Source organism: Mesoplodon densirostris, chromosome 12 (assembly GCF_025265405.1).
Source record: "Mesoplodon densirostris isolate mMesDen1 chromosome 12, mMesDen1 primary haplotype, whole genome shotgun sequence".
NCBI lineage: Eukaryota > Metazoa > Chordata > Mammalia > Artiodactyla > Ziphiidae > Mesoplodon > Mesoplodon densirostris.
In genome coordinates, this window is record NC_082672.1 from 29,954,655 (window position 1) to 29,972,171 (window position 17,517).

At 44.4% G+C, this 17,517-nt stretch overlaps 1 protein-coding gene and 1 long non-coding RNA gene across 3 annotated transcripts in view; one reads left to right on the top strand and one right to left on the bottom strand.

Annotated features, from left to right (window-relative positions):
• Positions 1 to 11,078: 11,078 nt before the first annotated feature.
• Positions 11,079 to 14,111, bottom strand: TCF21 (transcription factor 21). Of its 2 annotated transcripts, XM_060114821.1 has the most exons (3): positions 13,413 to 14,111; positions 11,543 to 11,640; positions 11,079 to 11,409 (listed from the first exon to the last, which is right to left on the bottom strand). In XM_060114821.1, the coding sequence occupies exons 1-2, from the start codon at positions 13,860 to 13,862 to the stop codon at positions 11,551 to 11,553; spliced, it is 540 nt and encodes a 179-aa protein (XP_059970804.1). In that variant the 5' UTR covers positions 13,863 to 14,111; the 3' UTR covers positions 11,079 to 11,409; positions 11,543 to 11,550. The 2 variants fall into 2 exon arrangements, with proteins under 2 accessions (XP_059970804.1, XP_059970803.1); XM_060114820.1 differs by having other exon boundaries at positions 11,079 to 11,640.
• Positions 13,247 to 17,517, top strand: part of LOC132500030 (uncharacterized) — a 37,931-nt gene continuing 33,660 nt past the window's right edge. Inside the window, exon 1 of the long non-coding RNA XR_009533956.1 lies at positions 13,247 to 13,424. This is a non-coding gene — a long non-coding RNA (uncharacterized LOC132500030). The remainder of the gene's footprint in view (positions 13,425 to 17,517) is intronic.

Below are 17,517 nucleotides of genomic sequence, written 5' to 3' on the forward strand. Positions count from 1 at the left end.
GGAAGTTCATACTTGTTTGAGGGGAAGGCCCCGAGATGATGCAGAATGCTTGGCAGGTAAGGCATAAAAAAGTTACGCTCAGCTATTATAGGGCATGGCTGACTCTGATGGTCTATAATTCATAGTTCTGGTGTTGATTTTCCAGTAGTGAACATAAGTTTCTGCTAATGCACCTATCATATCCTGAAAATGTTTTGCTTTGGACCGAGAGCACATATTTGCAAAATGACTTCCTATATCAGTGTGGTAGAAAGATGGCCCACTATATATAGCCAATCTCCAAATGGCCTGAGATCCAATTTTAGCTTTGGGAAAATAAAAGCCTCCAGGACAACTACCTTGGATGCAAAAAGTGACGTTTTGAAGTCACTTCCCCAGATATTTGTTCACTCTTAGGAGATTGGTTAGTCTGGGGTAGAGGCAGTGCACCATGTTGGACTAGCTTAATGAGTGACAGGCTGAGCTGTCTGCAGCACTAACTTAGAGTGTGGTAGAAGCAGCCAGTATGTCCCAGTAGCCCACCCTTCTGGAAACTGGTACAGCAGGTGCAAGACTGCCCTGCTCTTTCAGGTCCTTGAAGAGAAGAAAGTCTGCAACTACTGGAGAGTAAGACCTAAGCTGGAGATAAGAAAGGTGTCATCTTATCTATTGTCAATGTGTAACACGGGGTCCTACATACAGTGGGTACTCAGAGATGATGCATGGGATGAAATGAGCTACTATATATTATCATTCTAAGATGCATTATTTTTCACATTTCTAAAATTGAGATGCATCTTAACACTGGTCTATTTGTTTGAATTTTCTATATTGTTGGTATTATCCATGCTGGGTTAAATTGCCATGGAAAATGTCTTTTAATAGATTATACTGCATCAGAAGAAATTTTATTTTGGTATATAGATATCAATAATAAATATAATTTTGTTATGCATAGCAAGACATGGAAATAGAGAACTAATGTATAGGAACAAATGCATTTTTCATTGGAGGAATATCCATAATTCTGTACTTTCTTGCAAAGGCATGTGCAGATGCTTTATAGAACTTAAGAAAGGAAGTAAATCATAAGTAGATGACCCTGTTACATTTTGTTACTGAGATACATGCAATGGATTGCCTATCACATGCTGTATTAGTTTTCTGTGGCTGCTGTAACAAATGACTACAAACTTGGTGCCTTAGCACAACAGAAACTTACCCTTTCTTGGTTGACAGCCAGAAGTTCAACATCAGATTCACTAGGTCAAAATCAAGGTGTAGGTATGGCCCCGCTCCCTCTGGAGGTTCTAAGGGAGAATCCATTTCCTGTCTCTTCCAGCCTCTGGTGGTTTCATCACTCTAATCTCTACCTCTGTCTTCACATGACCTTTTCCTCCTCTGTGTATCTAATCTCTCTCTCCTTTTCTCTTATAAAGACACTTGTAATGGCATTTAGGGCCCACAAATAATCAAGGATAATCTCTCAATTTCAACATCCTTAACTTAATTGCATCTGCAAAGACTTTTTTCCAATTATGATAATATTTACAGTTTTCAGGGATTAGGATCTGATGTCTTTGAGGCCACCATTCATCCTCTTATACATGTCAAGTAATGAAACTAGTGTCAGAAGAACCTCCAAATTTCTAAGAATAGGTAAAAGAAAGGTGGGTATGAGTAACTTTTTATTTTTATTTATTTATTTATTTTTTGCGGTACGTGGGCCTCTCACTGCTGTGGCCTCTCCTGTTGCAGAGCACAGGCTCTGGACGTGCAGGCTCAATGGCCATGGCTCACGGGCCCAGCCGCTCCGCGGCATGTGGGATCTTCCCGGACCAGGGCACGAACCCACATCCCCTGCATCGGCAGGCAGACTCTCAACCACTGCGTCACCAGGGAAGCCCGGTATGATTAACTTTTGTTGGTATTTTCTTTATCCTCCCTTCTGACAAAATCAAGAAAGGGTAAGCACTGAAATTTGCAGAATGTGTATCAGTGGCTTGGAAGAAAATCACAGTAATTATAGAGGAAAACTCTTCTAAGAAATATTCTTTGTAACCCAGAGGACAAAATGGGTAGTACAACACTAGATATTGACAATTCAAAGTGGGAACTAATTCAGAAAAGGCTAGACTCTGAATATGAAGAAGTTTTAGGAAAACCTTAATATGGCAGATTAATTATAAAAATGGTCCCAAATCTCACCCTTCTCTGTAGCCATGCTCTATGCGATGTGACTGCAGCTTTTCCCATCAAGAAGTAGCATCTATTTCCCCACCCCTTGAACCTAGGATGCTCTGTGACTGGCATTAGCCAATACAATGCAGCCAAAGTGACACTAGCAAGTTTTGAACCCAAGTCCAAGAAGCTTGTGAGTTTCTCTTCCCTCCCCAGTCACCATGAAAGCAAGTACATGCCGGCCTATTGGATGATGAGAGACACGTGGCTCTGTCACCCTCATCACCTCAGCCAGTAGCCAGCCTGCCATCAGACATGTGAGTGAGGCCATCCTTGACCAGCTAGCTCTCAGACAAATTGCCCTCCCAACCACAGATATATGAGCAAGCTGAGTGAGAACAGCATAGCCCTGTCCAGATCAGCAGAACTGCACAGCTGACTTGTAGACACATGAGCAATAACAAATGCTTACAGCATTAAGCCGTTGGGTTCTGGGGTAGTTTATTACATGACAAAAACTGATACGTAATGGGTGGAAAATCACTAGATTTTAATGACGGAGTAAATAAATAATTCAGAATGAATTGCACTCTGGCTACAAAACAGGTTTTTGGACTATTTTAACTAACTTATTTTGCTTATAGTTTCCTTTTTTGTATCTTTAACAGTGGTAGAGGATAAAAAATATTAGTAAGTCTAAAAGAGTTTTTTAAATGAGTATAAAACAAAAATTCTGATTGAAAAAACATCATGGCATGCCCTGCTTGTAAGGATTTCTTTCTTTTATAGGGTTATAATCATCCTTAATTTCTTTTATTCTGGAGAGTCTTCCATTTTCAAGGCAGGAGACCATTTCAGTTTAATTAAAGTAGAAAAATTCTATACTCAGCTTTCTGCCACTACTCCATCATATATCTTCTGGTGATTTACTTCCCCTCTCTGTGTTTCAGCTGCTTTACATGAAAAGTAAAGATGATAATACCTTCTAGTTAGGGTTGTTTTGAAGATGAAATATGATTGTTCATATGCATGGTCTCTGTGTAATGCAGATAGATGAAGAAAATTAATAAAGCTGAATCTATACGAGTTAGCATTTTCCTAAATATGCCCAGTAATAGCACTGGCATACCAGTGGTGATTTTCTCAATAAAATTATTCTATTCCATAAAGTAGATCATTTGGTTATATGTACATATGTTTTCTTGATGTTGGTATCTCTACCCTTTCCCCCCATTACAAATACAACATGACCTTTTTCCAAACACATGTTGCTCACCATTGGTGTAGCAGAATAGAGCCAGGTGGCCCATATGCAGACACCTCAACCCTGATTGCATTAGATTACATTTGTAGCAAACAGATTTGGGATTCTTGTCTCACCCAGAGCCTACATCTCAAAAGAATCTGCCCTAGCCATCAGCCAACCTGTCCATCCATCCCCAGCCAACCAGAGCTGACAGGACAAGAGGCGTACAACTGACCTGGGGAATTTAATCAGAGCCTCTTAGAACGAGTCTATAGTAGTCCATATGCATATCTCTTCTCTTAAGAATTCAAATTAAGAGGTGCTGAAACTAAAATTTTGGACAGTAGAGCCTACAACTGCATGTTTTTGTAGAACTGGGGCCATAGCAACCTAACAAACAAGTTCCATCTGAAATAAAAAGTTCAGGAGAAGTAGAAAGTAAGTCAGCACAGAAAATCAGAAGAGGAAATGCAGAAGACTGGCAGAGAAAGCAGAGATAAGAGCCCAGAGAGCTCCAGAGAGAGAGGAAGGGAGTTGTACTCTTGACTTTCAGTTTCCCAATAGATTTTTCCCTACTGTTTATTTTTTGCCTGGAGATGTCAGCCAGAGTCCTTGTACTATCTTTACAATGCCTCATTCCCCTTTTTATTTGAGCCAGTTTGAAGGAATTTTTGTTCCTTGTAACCAAATGACCCCTGTTGGTTTAAAAAATTCTTCTGGGTTTAGAGATGTCTTGGGTTTCTTTTTAGTCCTTGGTGGGGAGAGAAAGAATGCTTGTTAAGAAAAAAAAAAAAAAAAAAGGTGAAGGAGCTATTGAGTGGGTGACAGATGCCTGAAAGTGAGAGATTAGAGGGCAGTAGAAGAAGATAGTATTCACATAAAGTGCAAAAGAAGAACAAAAACATTCTATTAAGATTCGTTAGTGAATAATTCCAGGAACCAAACAGAAAAGTTTAGAGGTGACTGGTCCCCAGGGATAGTAAGAATACTGAAGGGAGACATGCATTGTTTTGAAAGACACAGTACTTACTATAGACGTTTTCCTGGGATTTAGTGCTAAAAGGAGAATCTGCATGTGGTGAGGACTAATGTTTCAGGTTAATTCCCCATCAACAGAATTGATGGTGATTTTTTCATTATAGATTTATCTTTAATTTTAGAATACATGTCCATTACCAAATTCTAAAATTAAAATTAGATGATATACTTAAACCAGCCTTTGGTTATAGCAATGCAATATGAACTTACCTAGAAAACAGGGGAATCTCTAAGAAGCCTATTATTAAGCTTTATACATTCAGTCCTCTTCAAACACTTACCACATGCCTGTCACTCTGCTAGGGGCTGGGAACCAAAAGTGGATCAGTCAGACATGGTCCCTGCCCTCATGGAGCTAGTGAGGATAAGTATAAACTAAGTAAAGAAACAGAGAAATGAAAGAAAATAATGATTACCTGTTATTGATAATGTTATAAATGTTGACATACAGAGTTAGGAACCGGGGACTTCCCTGGTGATCCAGTTAAGACTCCACACTCCCAATGCAGGGGGCATGGCTTCGATCCCTGGTCAGGGTCAGGGGGGAAATTAGGATCAGGATCCACTGTGGATAAGGTGGTGAGGTCTGTTTTGATCACATTCAAGATGACCTGAAGCAACTGGGTTCCCCTGAGAATTTACTAATTCTATATAATAATTATTCTACTCAATAATTACTACTGGGTAGATAACTATTTAGGGGAGATGCATATCATTCTTTCAGGCACTTTTATAACTTAATGACCAGAAGAAGAAGCGAGGAAAGGAAGAAAACCAATATTAATTAGTGCCCATGATGTACCAGACATCGCCCACATACATTATCTTACCAAAGCAGTCATTACCTTTTTAAAAATAATTTTTAAAATTGAAGTATAGCTGATGTACAATATTATGTAAATATTATGTACAATATAGTGATTCACAATTTTAAAGGTTATACTCTGTTTATAGCTATTATAAAATATTGGCTATATTCCCCATGTTGTACAGTGTACCCTTGTAGCTTATTTTCTGCCTAATTGTTTGTACCTCTTAATCTTCTACCCCTATATTGCCCCTCCTCTCCTCCCTTTCCCCACTAGTAACCACTAGTTTGTTCTCTATATCTGTGAGTCTGCTTCTTTTATGTTATATTCACTAGTCTGTTGTATTTTTTAGATTCCACATGTAAGTGATATCATACAGTATTTGTCTTTCTCTGACTTATTTCACTTAGCATAATGCCCTCCAAGTCCATCCATGTTGCTGCAAATGGTAAATTTTCATTCTTTTTATGGCTGACTAGTATTCCATTGTATATGTATACCACATCTTCTTTATCCAATCATTTGTTGATGGGCACTTAGGTTGCTTCGTATATCTTTGCCTTTTGGGTAGCATTTGCAAAGCACTCATTATTATACCCATGTTTTCAGGTGGAAGAACTAAGGTCCTAAATGGTCAAGTTTCTTGCCCAAGGATTCAGTCAAAAGCTTTTCCCGCTATAGCCTCCACTAGATGTAGATCTAACCTGCACAAAAGGCAGCGAGTTACTTACTTATCACCACCTGGATTAATTTTAAAATAAGGATCCTTTTAGTTGTATAGTCTACATTTTATCCTATAAAGTCTCTCAACGTATCTCCACTCTTCAAAGCACCTTTTAAGCTAATGATTCTGACCTAAGGGCCATATAAATTCAAAACTAATAATGTCATCTTCTACTGGGAGGGGAAAGAACAGACTTCATCTGAGTGTCAGGGGCAAGGGCAATGCAAACAACCCATCCCCAGCTGATGCCATCTGGTCCCAAGATGTCTGCTTGCTTTATTCTTTTCTCAAATATACACCCAGATTTCAACTAAGAGGTTATGTTTCTTTCTCTTTTTTATTCAGAAATTTTATTTTTTAAATATTTATTTATTTATTTTGGCTGCATCATCTTTACTGTAGCACACGGGATCTTTTAGTTGTGGCATGAGGACTCTTAGTTGTGCCGTGCATGTGGGATCTAGTTCCCTGAGCAGGGATCTAACCCTGGGCCCCTGCACTGGGAGCCCGGAGTCTTACCGACTGGACCACCAGGGACGTCCCGGTATGTTTCAATTTAACCATGGCAACAGCCCCACTGTCAATTTCTTTGCTCCACCTGCCCTGTATTTTAACTTCTTCCTTCACTATAGCCTCAGAGAGTTAATGATTCACTGGCGGTTCAACATGTATTGAGGTGTCGGGCGCTAAGCTGGATGCTGGGTACAATGGGTGAGATGACGTCGCCTCGAGGAGTCTGGTTTCATAACTTGAAGACATTCTCAACTGTTCTCTCTGCCCTTTCCACCCCTTTCTCCTCCCTCTGCCCTGGGAAGGGATCTGTAGCCTAGTCCTTGGGGTGGTTAATCTTCCCATGAACGGGCTGGAGGTGGACCAGCTGAGCCTGCCAGATAGAAAGATGAAAGGCGCCTGGAACCCCGACGCCTGGAGGAAGCCAGCCTGGCTCTCAAGAATGCCACTGGCACCGCGCGAGTTTCCTAGGGCATCGCCAGAATTTGGAGAAAAGGATGCAAAGCTAAGAAAGAAAGTTCCTCTCGCCAGCTGGCTGGAGTCTGAGCCTCTCCTTGGTGGCTGAGCAGGGTCATTACCCTAGAACCTTCCCTGGGCGGTGTCTTTGCGCTGGGCCAGTCCGCATTGGCACACGCACCCGGCTGTCTCGGAGGCGGCGCCCGGTAAGGGATGCGGACCCAGGAGGCGGTGTAGGCTGGGGCTCGAAATCGGATTCTCCATCCTTCTCCTCCCGCCCACTTCCAGAAACTTGTCTCCCGGGTAGAAAAACCTCAGAGGAGCTGTTCCCTACTCCGCCTCTTGGCTCGGGGCCCTTTCCTGCCCGAGAGCCCCACCCGGCGCTTGCCACGTTCTCCCTACCAGCCCGAGACCCTGCACCTCAACCCCAGGGCGTCCCACCAGCCGGAAGCACAGGGCCCCAGCCCAGAGCAAACCCTCCTACTCCTCCTGGAGTGAAGGGGAAAGCTTTGCTGACCTGGATTGGACCGCGGGACCCTCTGCGCAACCGAGAAGTTGTAGAGGGCATGAGTCCCGGGCGCTCGGATTTCTCCCCCGCTTAGGGGTCGCAACGGAGCCAAGAGCAGCCGGGCCCTAATCCATCCAGGCCTTTAATCCATCACCTGAAATCTCTTTGAGAGCTCAAGACGAACGCGCACACACTTCCATACACCAGGGTTGCACAAATCTTTTATTAATATTTTCTGAGGACGAGCGGTTTGATGTCTTGACTGGCATTTAAGCGTTAACAATACACTGCAGGCCACCGTGGAGCGAATAGAAATGTAAATGAAACTGGAGCCCCGAACATGCAGCCTCTTAAGAAAAAGTAATTCCCCAATATTTTCTTTCTCTCCGCTTCAATGTCTTTTGTTTCTTTAATGAGACAGATCCCCCAAACAGTGATTCTGACTATGGTTTCCCGACCAGTAGCCTCAGCATCTTTTGGGAACTTGTTAGAAGTAGAAATTCTGGGGCCTCACCTCCACCTCACACCTCTTGAATCTGGAACTTGGATGGATGGAGCCCAACATTCTACTTCCAGGAGCTGTCCCTGTGATTCCCACACACGCCCAGGAATCACTGGCTCAAAAGCCTCCCTGGGCAGTGTTTCCCACTGATCACTAAATATAACTAGCGGGTACCAACCTTGTTTACCACTTATCTGTTTAGAAAGAAGTCTGACTTGACAGTGGAGAAGACTGCTGGAAGCACAGTGAGTTGCCTATAAGAAGTCATAGAAGCAATCAGAAGGAGAGAGAGAGAGAGAGAGAGAGAGAGAGAGAGAGAGAGAGAGAGAGAGAGAGAAGGGAGGAGAAGGGGCTTCCCCAGCTTCGGTCCACTTTCAGTATCTGTGTCCTCCTCCTGAGAACTTGCAGACATGCTTGTTTGAAACATTTCATTTTCCTTCCAGGCTTCTACAACCTGCTTTGGTCGTTCTCCTTCTAGACTATCTTAGAAAGCACCTTCTAAGATATTTTTTATAACTGAGAGGTCACGCCTCCCTCACCCGTAACTATCTGGCTTGTGGTAAAGGGGGTCCCCCACTCCTTCCGATACCGCTTGCCTCCTTTAAAATCGAGACATGCCAAGTACCTGTGCTGGCACGGTAGGCTCAAAGTCACACCCCGCTGGGACAGGCTTGAGAAGAGCACCAGACATTGGGAAGTAGGGCATGGTGGGTGTGGGAGGACTGATGACCTGGCAGAAGAGAAGGGTCCATGGGAAGGAGAGATGTTTAGACTGTGGATGTGTGTGTGGAGGGGGGTGGTCCTGCGCCAGGGCTAGTGGTAGCCACAACCCAGTCATTCCCACCATGTTGCTCCTTTCCGTGGACAACCTTTGGGTCCTCTAGTGTGCCCAGGCTCAAAGGCTGAGAGCCCTGTGCTCAGGATTTCCTGACAGCCAGGCACCAGTGTAGCCCTTCTGTTTGCTGGTCCCAGTCCCTATCTTTGTTCTCTGAATTTTTCTGGACTCTGGATTTCTAGGAAATAGTCACATTGGTATAAAGCTCTGGACAAAATGGGAGAACAGCGAGGAGGGGTAAAGGGTTTTGTGTGTGTGTGTGTGTGTGTGTGTGTGAGAGAGAGAGAGAGAGAGAGAGAGAGAGAGAGAAATTGTAACCTCAACATTGCATTGAAGGGGTGTGTTGGTTCCTGCAATAAAAAGACCCTCCCTTGTGCATGCTCTTGAGCTTCCTGCCTGAGTACTTTCAGGTCTAGTCGGGTCTAGTATAGGCAGCTCACCGCCAGCCACTTAGTACAAGTGACCAATATGTGCACGGATCTTTTCCATTACAAAGCAGTTGCAAAACTATAATTTCATTTGAGCACCACTAAGGCTTTGTGAGGTGAAAGAGGAAATGTTTGAGTACGATTATTATTATCATTATAATCACGTTTATCCCCACTTTTGGAGATGAGAAAACTGGGAATCCAAACCCTTTCAGGAAAGAACTGGACGCAAAACTAGGGCTTAACTTGCATGTCCCATGTGCACAGCTTCAGGCCTTATGCTGAAAGCACAGGCTGCAAATTGTCGGTGGGAGGCATGAGGACTTTTTTTTTAACAAATACTTTTGCCGTTGGGGGTCGTCAAAGAATGAGCAAGCAGAAATTTCTTCTCTAGGGGGCCGCCTGCATAGAGTGCTCAGAATTTTGAGTATTGTAAAAACGTGAGTGGGAGCTTGGAAAATTTGCTGAACGTGAAACGCAGACAACTGAATCACGTTGGGATGCATCTCTGACTTGAACTCTGGATCGGTGAGGCGAGGGTAGACGGCCCATCCCTCTGGTAGAAGCGAATTTGGGAAAGGTGGAGGTGGCCAGAGCTTAAAATGCTCTCTTGAGGGTCAAGTCCGGGTAGGGGGGTAAGGGGCTGGGAGGAAAGCCTGACAACCCTGAGAGGTCCTCCGACGTGCGAATGACAGGTACGTGGATGAAGAGTCACCCGTGTTCCCAGCGCTTGGAGAATGGAGATGTGGACTTGGTAACGTGGTAACTATCTCTGGCAGAGAACATCCCTCCTGGCACAGCGGTTCCCCGGGTCAGGAGCATCGCCGGCTCCTTCCCTGCTGTCCAGGCTGAGGGCTCCACCCCCTAAGCGGCCTTTGGTGTTGGTTGAAGGTAAGTGCAAGAGCGGGGGAGCCCTTACTCAAGGTACCTAACTGAGCCGAGAAAAAGGAAAAAAAAAAAAAAAATCGAAAAGAAAGAGCAAATGAAGCGGAAGTTTCAAGGCCCTCTGCGAGGAATAACAGTATAAATAACCGAAGACGTCTTGTAAACACTGCGGTCATAACCCCGAACATTAAACAGCCCCGGTGGCATCTGGCGCATCGGCCGCCGCTGGCTGCGCTGGGGCAGCGAGGGAACCCGGTCCCAGGCTCCTCGGACGCGCCTCTCTGTTTATCTCAACTTAATCTTCCCCAATGAGCTGTTCCGTAGCGTGGAAGATGTTTAAATTAAAACCCAATCCACCGGAAGTCGTGGAGAGGAGCTGAACGCGCTGGCTAATGTAACCGAAAGGCAGGCATGCGCGTTGTTATAAGTAATCGTCAATTATTAATAAGAAATATATAATACACGTTGCAGCCCTTTGAAAATCGTAAAACACATTCCAAAGGTATGGCATTTACGTTTTTCATCGCTCCCAGTATTTCTTCACTGTTTTGCAGCTATGGGTTGCTTGGGTTCATGTACGCGCCTGGAAAGTTATAGAATGTGGAGATTACCTTCCTGCTCATGTTAGCAATTAAACTGTGGAACAACTGAAAATCAGATTCTTCTTTTCTGGTGTGTTTTTCTCTTGAATTGTATAGCTGTTGATAACTTGAATCCTTCCCTTTCTTTGTTTACAGTTACATTATTTCTAGTTGTCTGAAAAGTAACGTGCAAACTTGATGGACTAGTTTCTTTCTGAGGTTTCAGTGCAAAATATGATCTGCATCTTCATAGTGGAAATCGTATTTAGTCCTTGTCTATCTCTAGAAGTTTGGATTGAGATTCAAAAGAACCACTTTTATTATATAGCTCCCCCATAGTTCCCCATCTTTCTATTCCAAATATATATTTTAAAAAATCACACCAAATGTCAGGGCTTTTAGCAATATAAAGAAAGATTTATTTTTGAAAGTAGCAAAAACTTGTTTGAAAAAAAATATATATCTTTAAGTGAATTACTTTATAAATGTGACTGTCAAAGTCAGCTATTCTATGATCTACATTTTACAACATATTGTACAAAAGATACACATTGATAGGCTCTTATTATCTATTTATATATTTATAATTACATATTGCACTTGGACCAGCAAGGCTCGCAGAGTCATTCACGGTAGAAGTTAATAAAGTTAAATAGATGGGAATCGTTGTAAGTACAATTGATGTCCTCTGGTTTGGAAACGAATCTCCTCGTCGCTGTAAAGTGTTCTCGAGGGGTGGGAAAGGGAGAGGAGAGTTGCAAGGGGGAAGAAGAGACAGAGAGCAGGGAGGGCAAGGGTCGCCTTCCCGGGGCCCGCTCCCCACCCCCCGCCCCGGGAGCGCGCCTTTCCCAGACTCGCACCTCCAAGGTCAGGACGCCGTGGTTCCACATAAGCGGCTTGCGGTCACCACTTCTTTCAGGTCACTCTCGGGTTTCCCGGCCACCATAAAGGGCCACGTCTGCAGGAGAGAAGAGGGTGGAGGAGGTAAGTGGCCATGGAGGAGGGGTGGGATGAGGCGGGAGCCTGAGACCAAAGGAAAGGGCGCCCAAAGGAAAGGGCGCGGTGGGGGGCAGGCAGTGAGTTGGAGAGGCCCGTTATCTCTGCAGTTTTCCCGGTGACCTAGTGCGCCCTGTGGCTGGGTAAAGCAGAAAGCAGCGTTGGCGCCAAGCCACAGCTCGAGGTGGTAGAGCAAAGAGGGGCTCGCCCTGGGTTCGAAGTGAAACCCAAGAGAGGAGACCCTTGGAAAGCCCACAGTGGCTCCTGCCCTGCCACAGCCCGGAGGCAGATGCTAGGGTGAACCGGAGCAGGGAAGCCGAGAAGGACCTCGCACCACTGGGCACCGGGTTCAAGGTGAAGCGCCCTGCTGGCCCTCTTCTGACGTCCTGGTCAGGCTTCCCAGCCCTCTCTCTTTCACCCCCATGGATTTCCCTACTTCTATCTTTGGTTTCCTCCATCACAAACGCCGGTTTTAACCACAGTTTCTAAATTAATCGCCAGCTCTTAAAAACAAATAATGTTAATAAAAGAATATAACCGTGTATTTTCACTTGTGTTCCTACTGGGCTGAGCAAGCATAGCTTTCTCTTCCCTTCTCCGTTCTGTGTATAATAAAGCTCACTTAAGTTTCTTATTCAAAGATGAAGGCAGCAGCAGTTGTAAATGAAGGCACTGCTTTCATTTTCGTTCCAGATTTTTAAAAGCTGTTTACTCATTCAAAAACCCTGACTTTTAATTAGAAGGAAAAATATTTTTCACAGCAAAATGTGGTTTTGCATTCCCCCCCACCCCCAATTCCTGAAACCAATTCAGAGAGAAGACAATTCAAACCTTCAAACCTCTCTCGCTAGTGCCCACCGATAAGAAGACTTTTAAGAGGAAAACCTCTCCTTCTTATCATATATAAACAGAGGTGGTAGTTAGTTTTTGTTTTTCTTTAGCCCCTGGAAGGTTTAAAATTAAATCAAATGAAAAAGGAATTAAAATATAGTTCTTAAACAGTAAAATGCGGTTGAGAAAAATGAGCATTATTTTTTAAGATAAAAAGTAACATGTTCTTAAACTTGAAGGAGAGTGACCTATTTTAATATTACTTATTACACTAATACTCGTGATAATGTTCTGATTATGCTGGTATTTGCTAGAAATTCTGGGATTCGAAAATGTTAATCCACCTATAGGAGAAGGGCAGAATATTTAAATAGTTGGGGACTTATGTGACAATTATGGGGGGGCATGATGTGTCCATATGTAAAGGTTCTACATATCCTTGGGAAAGAAACAGAGTTGGCTGTTCTTATTTACAGGAATTAGAGGGGGAGGGGAATCAAGTTCTACTCTTCAGCTGAAAGAAGAATAAAAGGATTACTAAAATTCCGCCTCAGCGCGCAGCATCTTGTCTGCGTTCGCTGTCCCGCACCGGCCCTGGAGGCGCTGGCGCGAGTGCGGAGGGATCCCTCTTCTTTGCCAGCTCGATACTCGTGCGAACTCCTAATTGGGCTGCCACGTCAAGTACTCGCATAAATCAACGCGTTCCCGCGGCTTGAAAGGCAGAGAGTGAGGGCCGTGTGGGGATCGCCTGCACCGGTTCCCTAGAGACTCTGGCTGGCGGTGACTGAGATGCGCGGCTCCCAGGCTGGCGCGCACCCTCTCACCGGGGACCCACTGCCACCGCGCTGGGTCGCCCCCGCCCCCCTCCCCGGGACGCCGCCGCCGCCGCACCGGAGAACTTACCAGGTTGACCGGGTGAATATAACCGTTCTCGTACTTGTCGTTGGCCAGGATCTGCCTCAAGTGGGCGATGTAGCTGGACGCCAGCCTAAGCGTGTCCAGCTTGGAGAGCTTGGTGTCCGGGGGCACCCAGGGCAGCGTGGTCTTGAGCCTGGAGAAGGCCTTGCTCAGCACCCGCATCCGGGCCCGCTCGCGCGCGTTGGCCGCGTTGCGCTGGACCTGCTTCCCTTCCTGGCTGACCCCGCTCAAGGGGCTCTTCTTGGTGGGAGCCTTCCTCCTCTTGCCCAGGCCGCCGCGGCCCTTCTGGGGAGAGCCGGCCTCGCAGTTGGAGCTCTCCTCGGTGCTCTCGTTGGAAGTCACAAACTCCTTGCTCGAGTCCATTTTCAGCCCGTCGCAGTCCAGCATCTCCACCTCTTGAAGGTCGTCCACATCGCTGAGGGAGCCGGTGGACATGTTTGGGAGAGAGGATGAGAGAGACAGGGAAGGGAGAGAGGAGAAAGGGAAGAGAGGAGACAGACCCCGAAACCAGTGGACCCCCCGAACGTGGAGTGTGGGGTAGCCACCTCGGCTTGGGAGCCGGGAGTTGCGGGTCTGGTTGGGTCTCACACCCCTTTCCCCTCCGCAGAGTCTTGAGAAGGAGCCGCGAGGGCTTCTGCGGGCAGGAAGCCGACGCTCTGTTTCCCCACCCCCGGAGTCGTGGCCGTAGAGGAGTGTGAGAGAGCGCTGAGGAATTTGGTGGACACTAGGAATTTATCTGGGGAATAGAGGCGGATCCTTGCAGCCCAGGGGAGGGGCCTGCCAGGCCCCAGCAACTCTCTTAGACCCCTTTCACAACCGGAGGGAAACTCTCACGCACAGCCCCTGATTTCCAGCTTGCAATGTGAATCAACTCCATTGCAGGACGCAAATACCAGTCACCTTCTCCCACTCTTGGCTGGTCTGGGGAGGAGCGGGCCCTACTGAAGCTCCTTCTCCGGGGGGGCCCATCTCCTAAGGCCCGCTTTCCTTCTTAACAGGTCATAGCTGCCTGAAACTGAGAACTTTAGGAAAACGAGCACATCCTTTTGCTCTTTCTGGGCCTTCCACCCACAAATCTCACTAGCATCCTCTGGCTCCCCGCTTCCCCCCAGAAAACACCAATTAAAATGCAGGCAGGGATCAACCACCTCCTGCCAACACCCTATAAGGCTCTGTGGCTTTCCCAAGATATCTTCACACCTTAACTCTGGTGAATTAAGACAATAAGTGCTTTCTAGGATCATTAGGGTGATGACAGAGAAAGTACCAAAGAATCCATCTACACCTGGTCACTTTAAAGATATCGAGGAACTGCCGGTGTGTACATGAACAGACTTGACCATTGCACACCCACACACAACCACACACAGTTTAGGGGGAGTGGAGGAAATGAGATAGAGTAATACTGGTGTGTGGAAAACATTTTGGTAGTCGATAATCTTTTCTTAATGAAATTAAAACTTTCCCCTAAATTTCTTTCTAGAAGTGCAGTTAATATTGTCTTAAGAATGTTAGTTGCTCTCAGATATCACCTTGTCCGGGACTTCTGGTTTCCTCCCTCCCAGTGCTGCCTGCTGCCTTCGCCTTCTCCTTACATCCTCTTGGCTACCAGGGTTCTGCATGTAAAGCTGACATTACAAAACGTTAAGCAAAATGTCCTGTTCAGAAGGTTCTTTTTTCCATCTCTAACTCCAGCCTCGACCATCTTTCCTGTAGAAGAAGAAAATCTGGGGAGTCAGTAGAAAAGCAAAGGGAACCAGAAACCAAGGGATTGAATGACATCGATGAAATGAAATCAGAGAGACAGAATGCATGAATCTTTCTTACTAGTTCTCCAGGTTTTCTTTCCTTGCAATTAAGCATTGATGATGAGGGGCTAGAACAAAATGCAAGAGCGGATTCTGAGCTTTTGGCTCGGAATCTGCACCCCTCTCCTACATTAAGATACCATATCTCTAATCCTGGGCTCAGCTGGGAATTCACTAACCTCTAACATTTTGTTTTGTTAGCAGGGTCTTGTTTGCTTTCCCCCTATGCTGTAAACTAAACAGATTGTCAGCAAATCAGTCTTTATTAATGAATTAGTGAGACACCCCCGCCCCCATAATATCTTTGCCCAGGATCCAAAATTTGTTAATCACCGGTGTAGAGATTTATGGGCTCTCTTATTTTCTGTTGTTTGTGCAGGTGGAGATTTAAATGACCATATCCACTACCAAGATTTATTGCGAGAGTGATTGATGTTATAAACCAGGAAAAGGACTCTTCACACAGCAGGGATGATAGAAATATCAAGTTGAAGTTGCCTTTGTCCTCATGCACAAATGACCCAGCACTACAACACAGAAAGTGTAATAATTTAATCTGAGATCCAAGACAGCATTAAGAGAACACCCAACAGGCCTGTTAAATGTTTCCCCTCTGATTCCCAAATTAGTTTTCTTTGATTTTCCCTCCCTTTTCTCAATCTTGGTAAGACATGAAAGTTTCAGTTATTTTTAGACTCAAAGAGCTATGTGAAAGTGGGCATTGGCCAATACTTTGTGAAACGTGTGTGTGTGTAGCTACTGAGATATCTGCAGAATCACCACAGGTAATTTATTTATTTGGGCTCTGGAATGGGATGATAATTAAGAATCAGAACTATGGCCTTACCACATACCAGGCTAGTAAGCTAGAAGATTTTGCTTAGAGTACTTTTCCTACTGGAGGGAGAAGGTCTGGTTTTCTGCTACCCTTCAGTTGGTAAGCTGCTGAGGCTGTTTGGGGAATAGCAACAATCATAGTAATGTATACATCCGAATAGATTTCTGCTCTCTGATTTTTCTAAGGTTTGAAACTTAAAAACAGCAATTTCTGGAAAGGAGCAAAACTAGCTTCATGCCACAAGCTGTTTTTTGTGCCTAGCAATGAGTATTATTTTTTAGATAAGTGAGAATTAAGTCCACTTACCCTGCAGTGATACATTTAGTCTGGGAAGGGCTAGTGGGTTGATAATGAACTTGGGGTATTTGTAAAAACCCTCTAAGCAATAGCTACCTGTTTGGGAGCAAGCTATGAAGAAGGCTGTTATTTAGGTACCTGATGTTCAGTCTTGAAGACAGTAGATTAAGATGAATAATACTTTTTCCTCTTGACATTTTGTGTCTACCCAGCTAATAAACACTTAGGGACAGATGGGTGGGGGAAATGACTTATTGTTGGATTCTACTGAGAAAATCAGTTAAGCTGTAACTTAAGCTGTGCCAGATTCTCCCAAAATATAAACTATAATTCTGTGAGAAGAGAAGCATTTTTGAGAAACTGTATTAACTCTTTCAATAACAAGAGAAATCCTTTGAACATTACAATTTCAAAGAACTAAGTAGAAAACTAGTGGTGTGAGAGCATGAGGTAGTTACTAAAAGTTCTTACCTTACTTTTAAGAGAGAATTTGTGCCTCAGAGACATCTGGCCAATTTGTTGCACACTTCTAACAATTTGTTCTGCAAGAAAGGCTATCTTTGAAAGATTTCAATGCTACGGAAGATTTATCTCCAAAAGTAGTAAAATGAAGATTAGGCATGGAATGTATCCTTGAACGTAAATCCTCATTTATCAACTGATAAATTTTCAGGAAGTTCAAATTTGATTCAGTTGCACTTGGATGGGATAATTTGCTTCCTTTTTTATGAGAAGAAAAACATCAGGGCTTCTTTTGAACTGACTTCATCTACCATCATCACATTCTCTTTCCCAGGGGGCAGGGAAATATGTCTTTAAACTTGAATTTTAGTCCTTTTCTCACACTCCCTACTAGTTGGCCAGGAGGCACGCAGGCTGACAAATTGGCGAAACTGCCAATTCTATCTTTCTTTCTTCACCTTTAATTAACACCTCCAGATGTGTTATTATCTTTGTTTGATGGTAACCAACACCACTTCAACGATGTGCTGACCTTCTATGCAAATTAACACCTCTTTATCCATTGGACATAATTGCCATTGTATCCTTTGCCGCTAATTGATTATTTTCCATCTTCAGCTTATAAGACTAGTGAAATTTGACTCTATTTTGTTAAGTTTTAACTTATGTTGTCAGGTGAGCATTA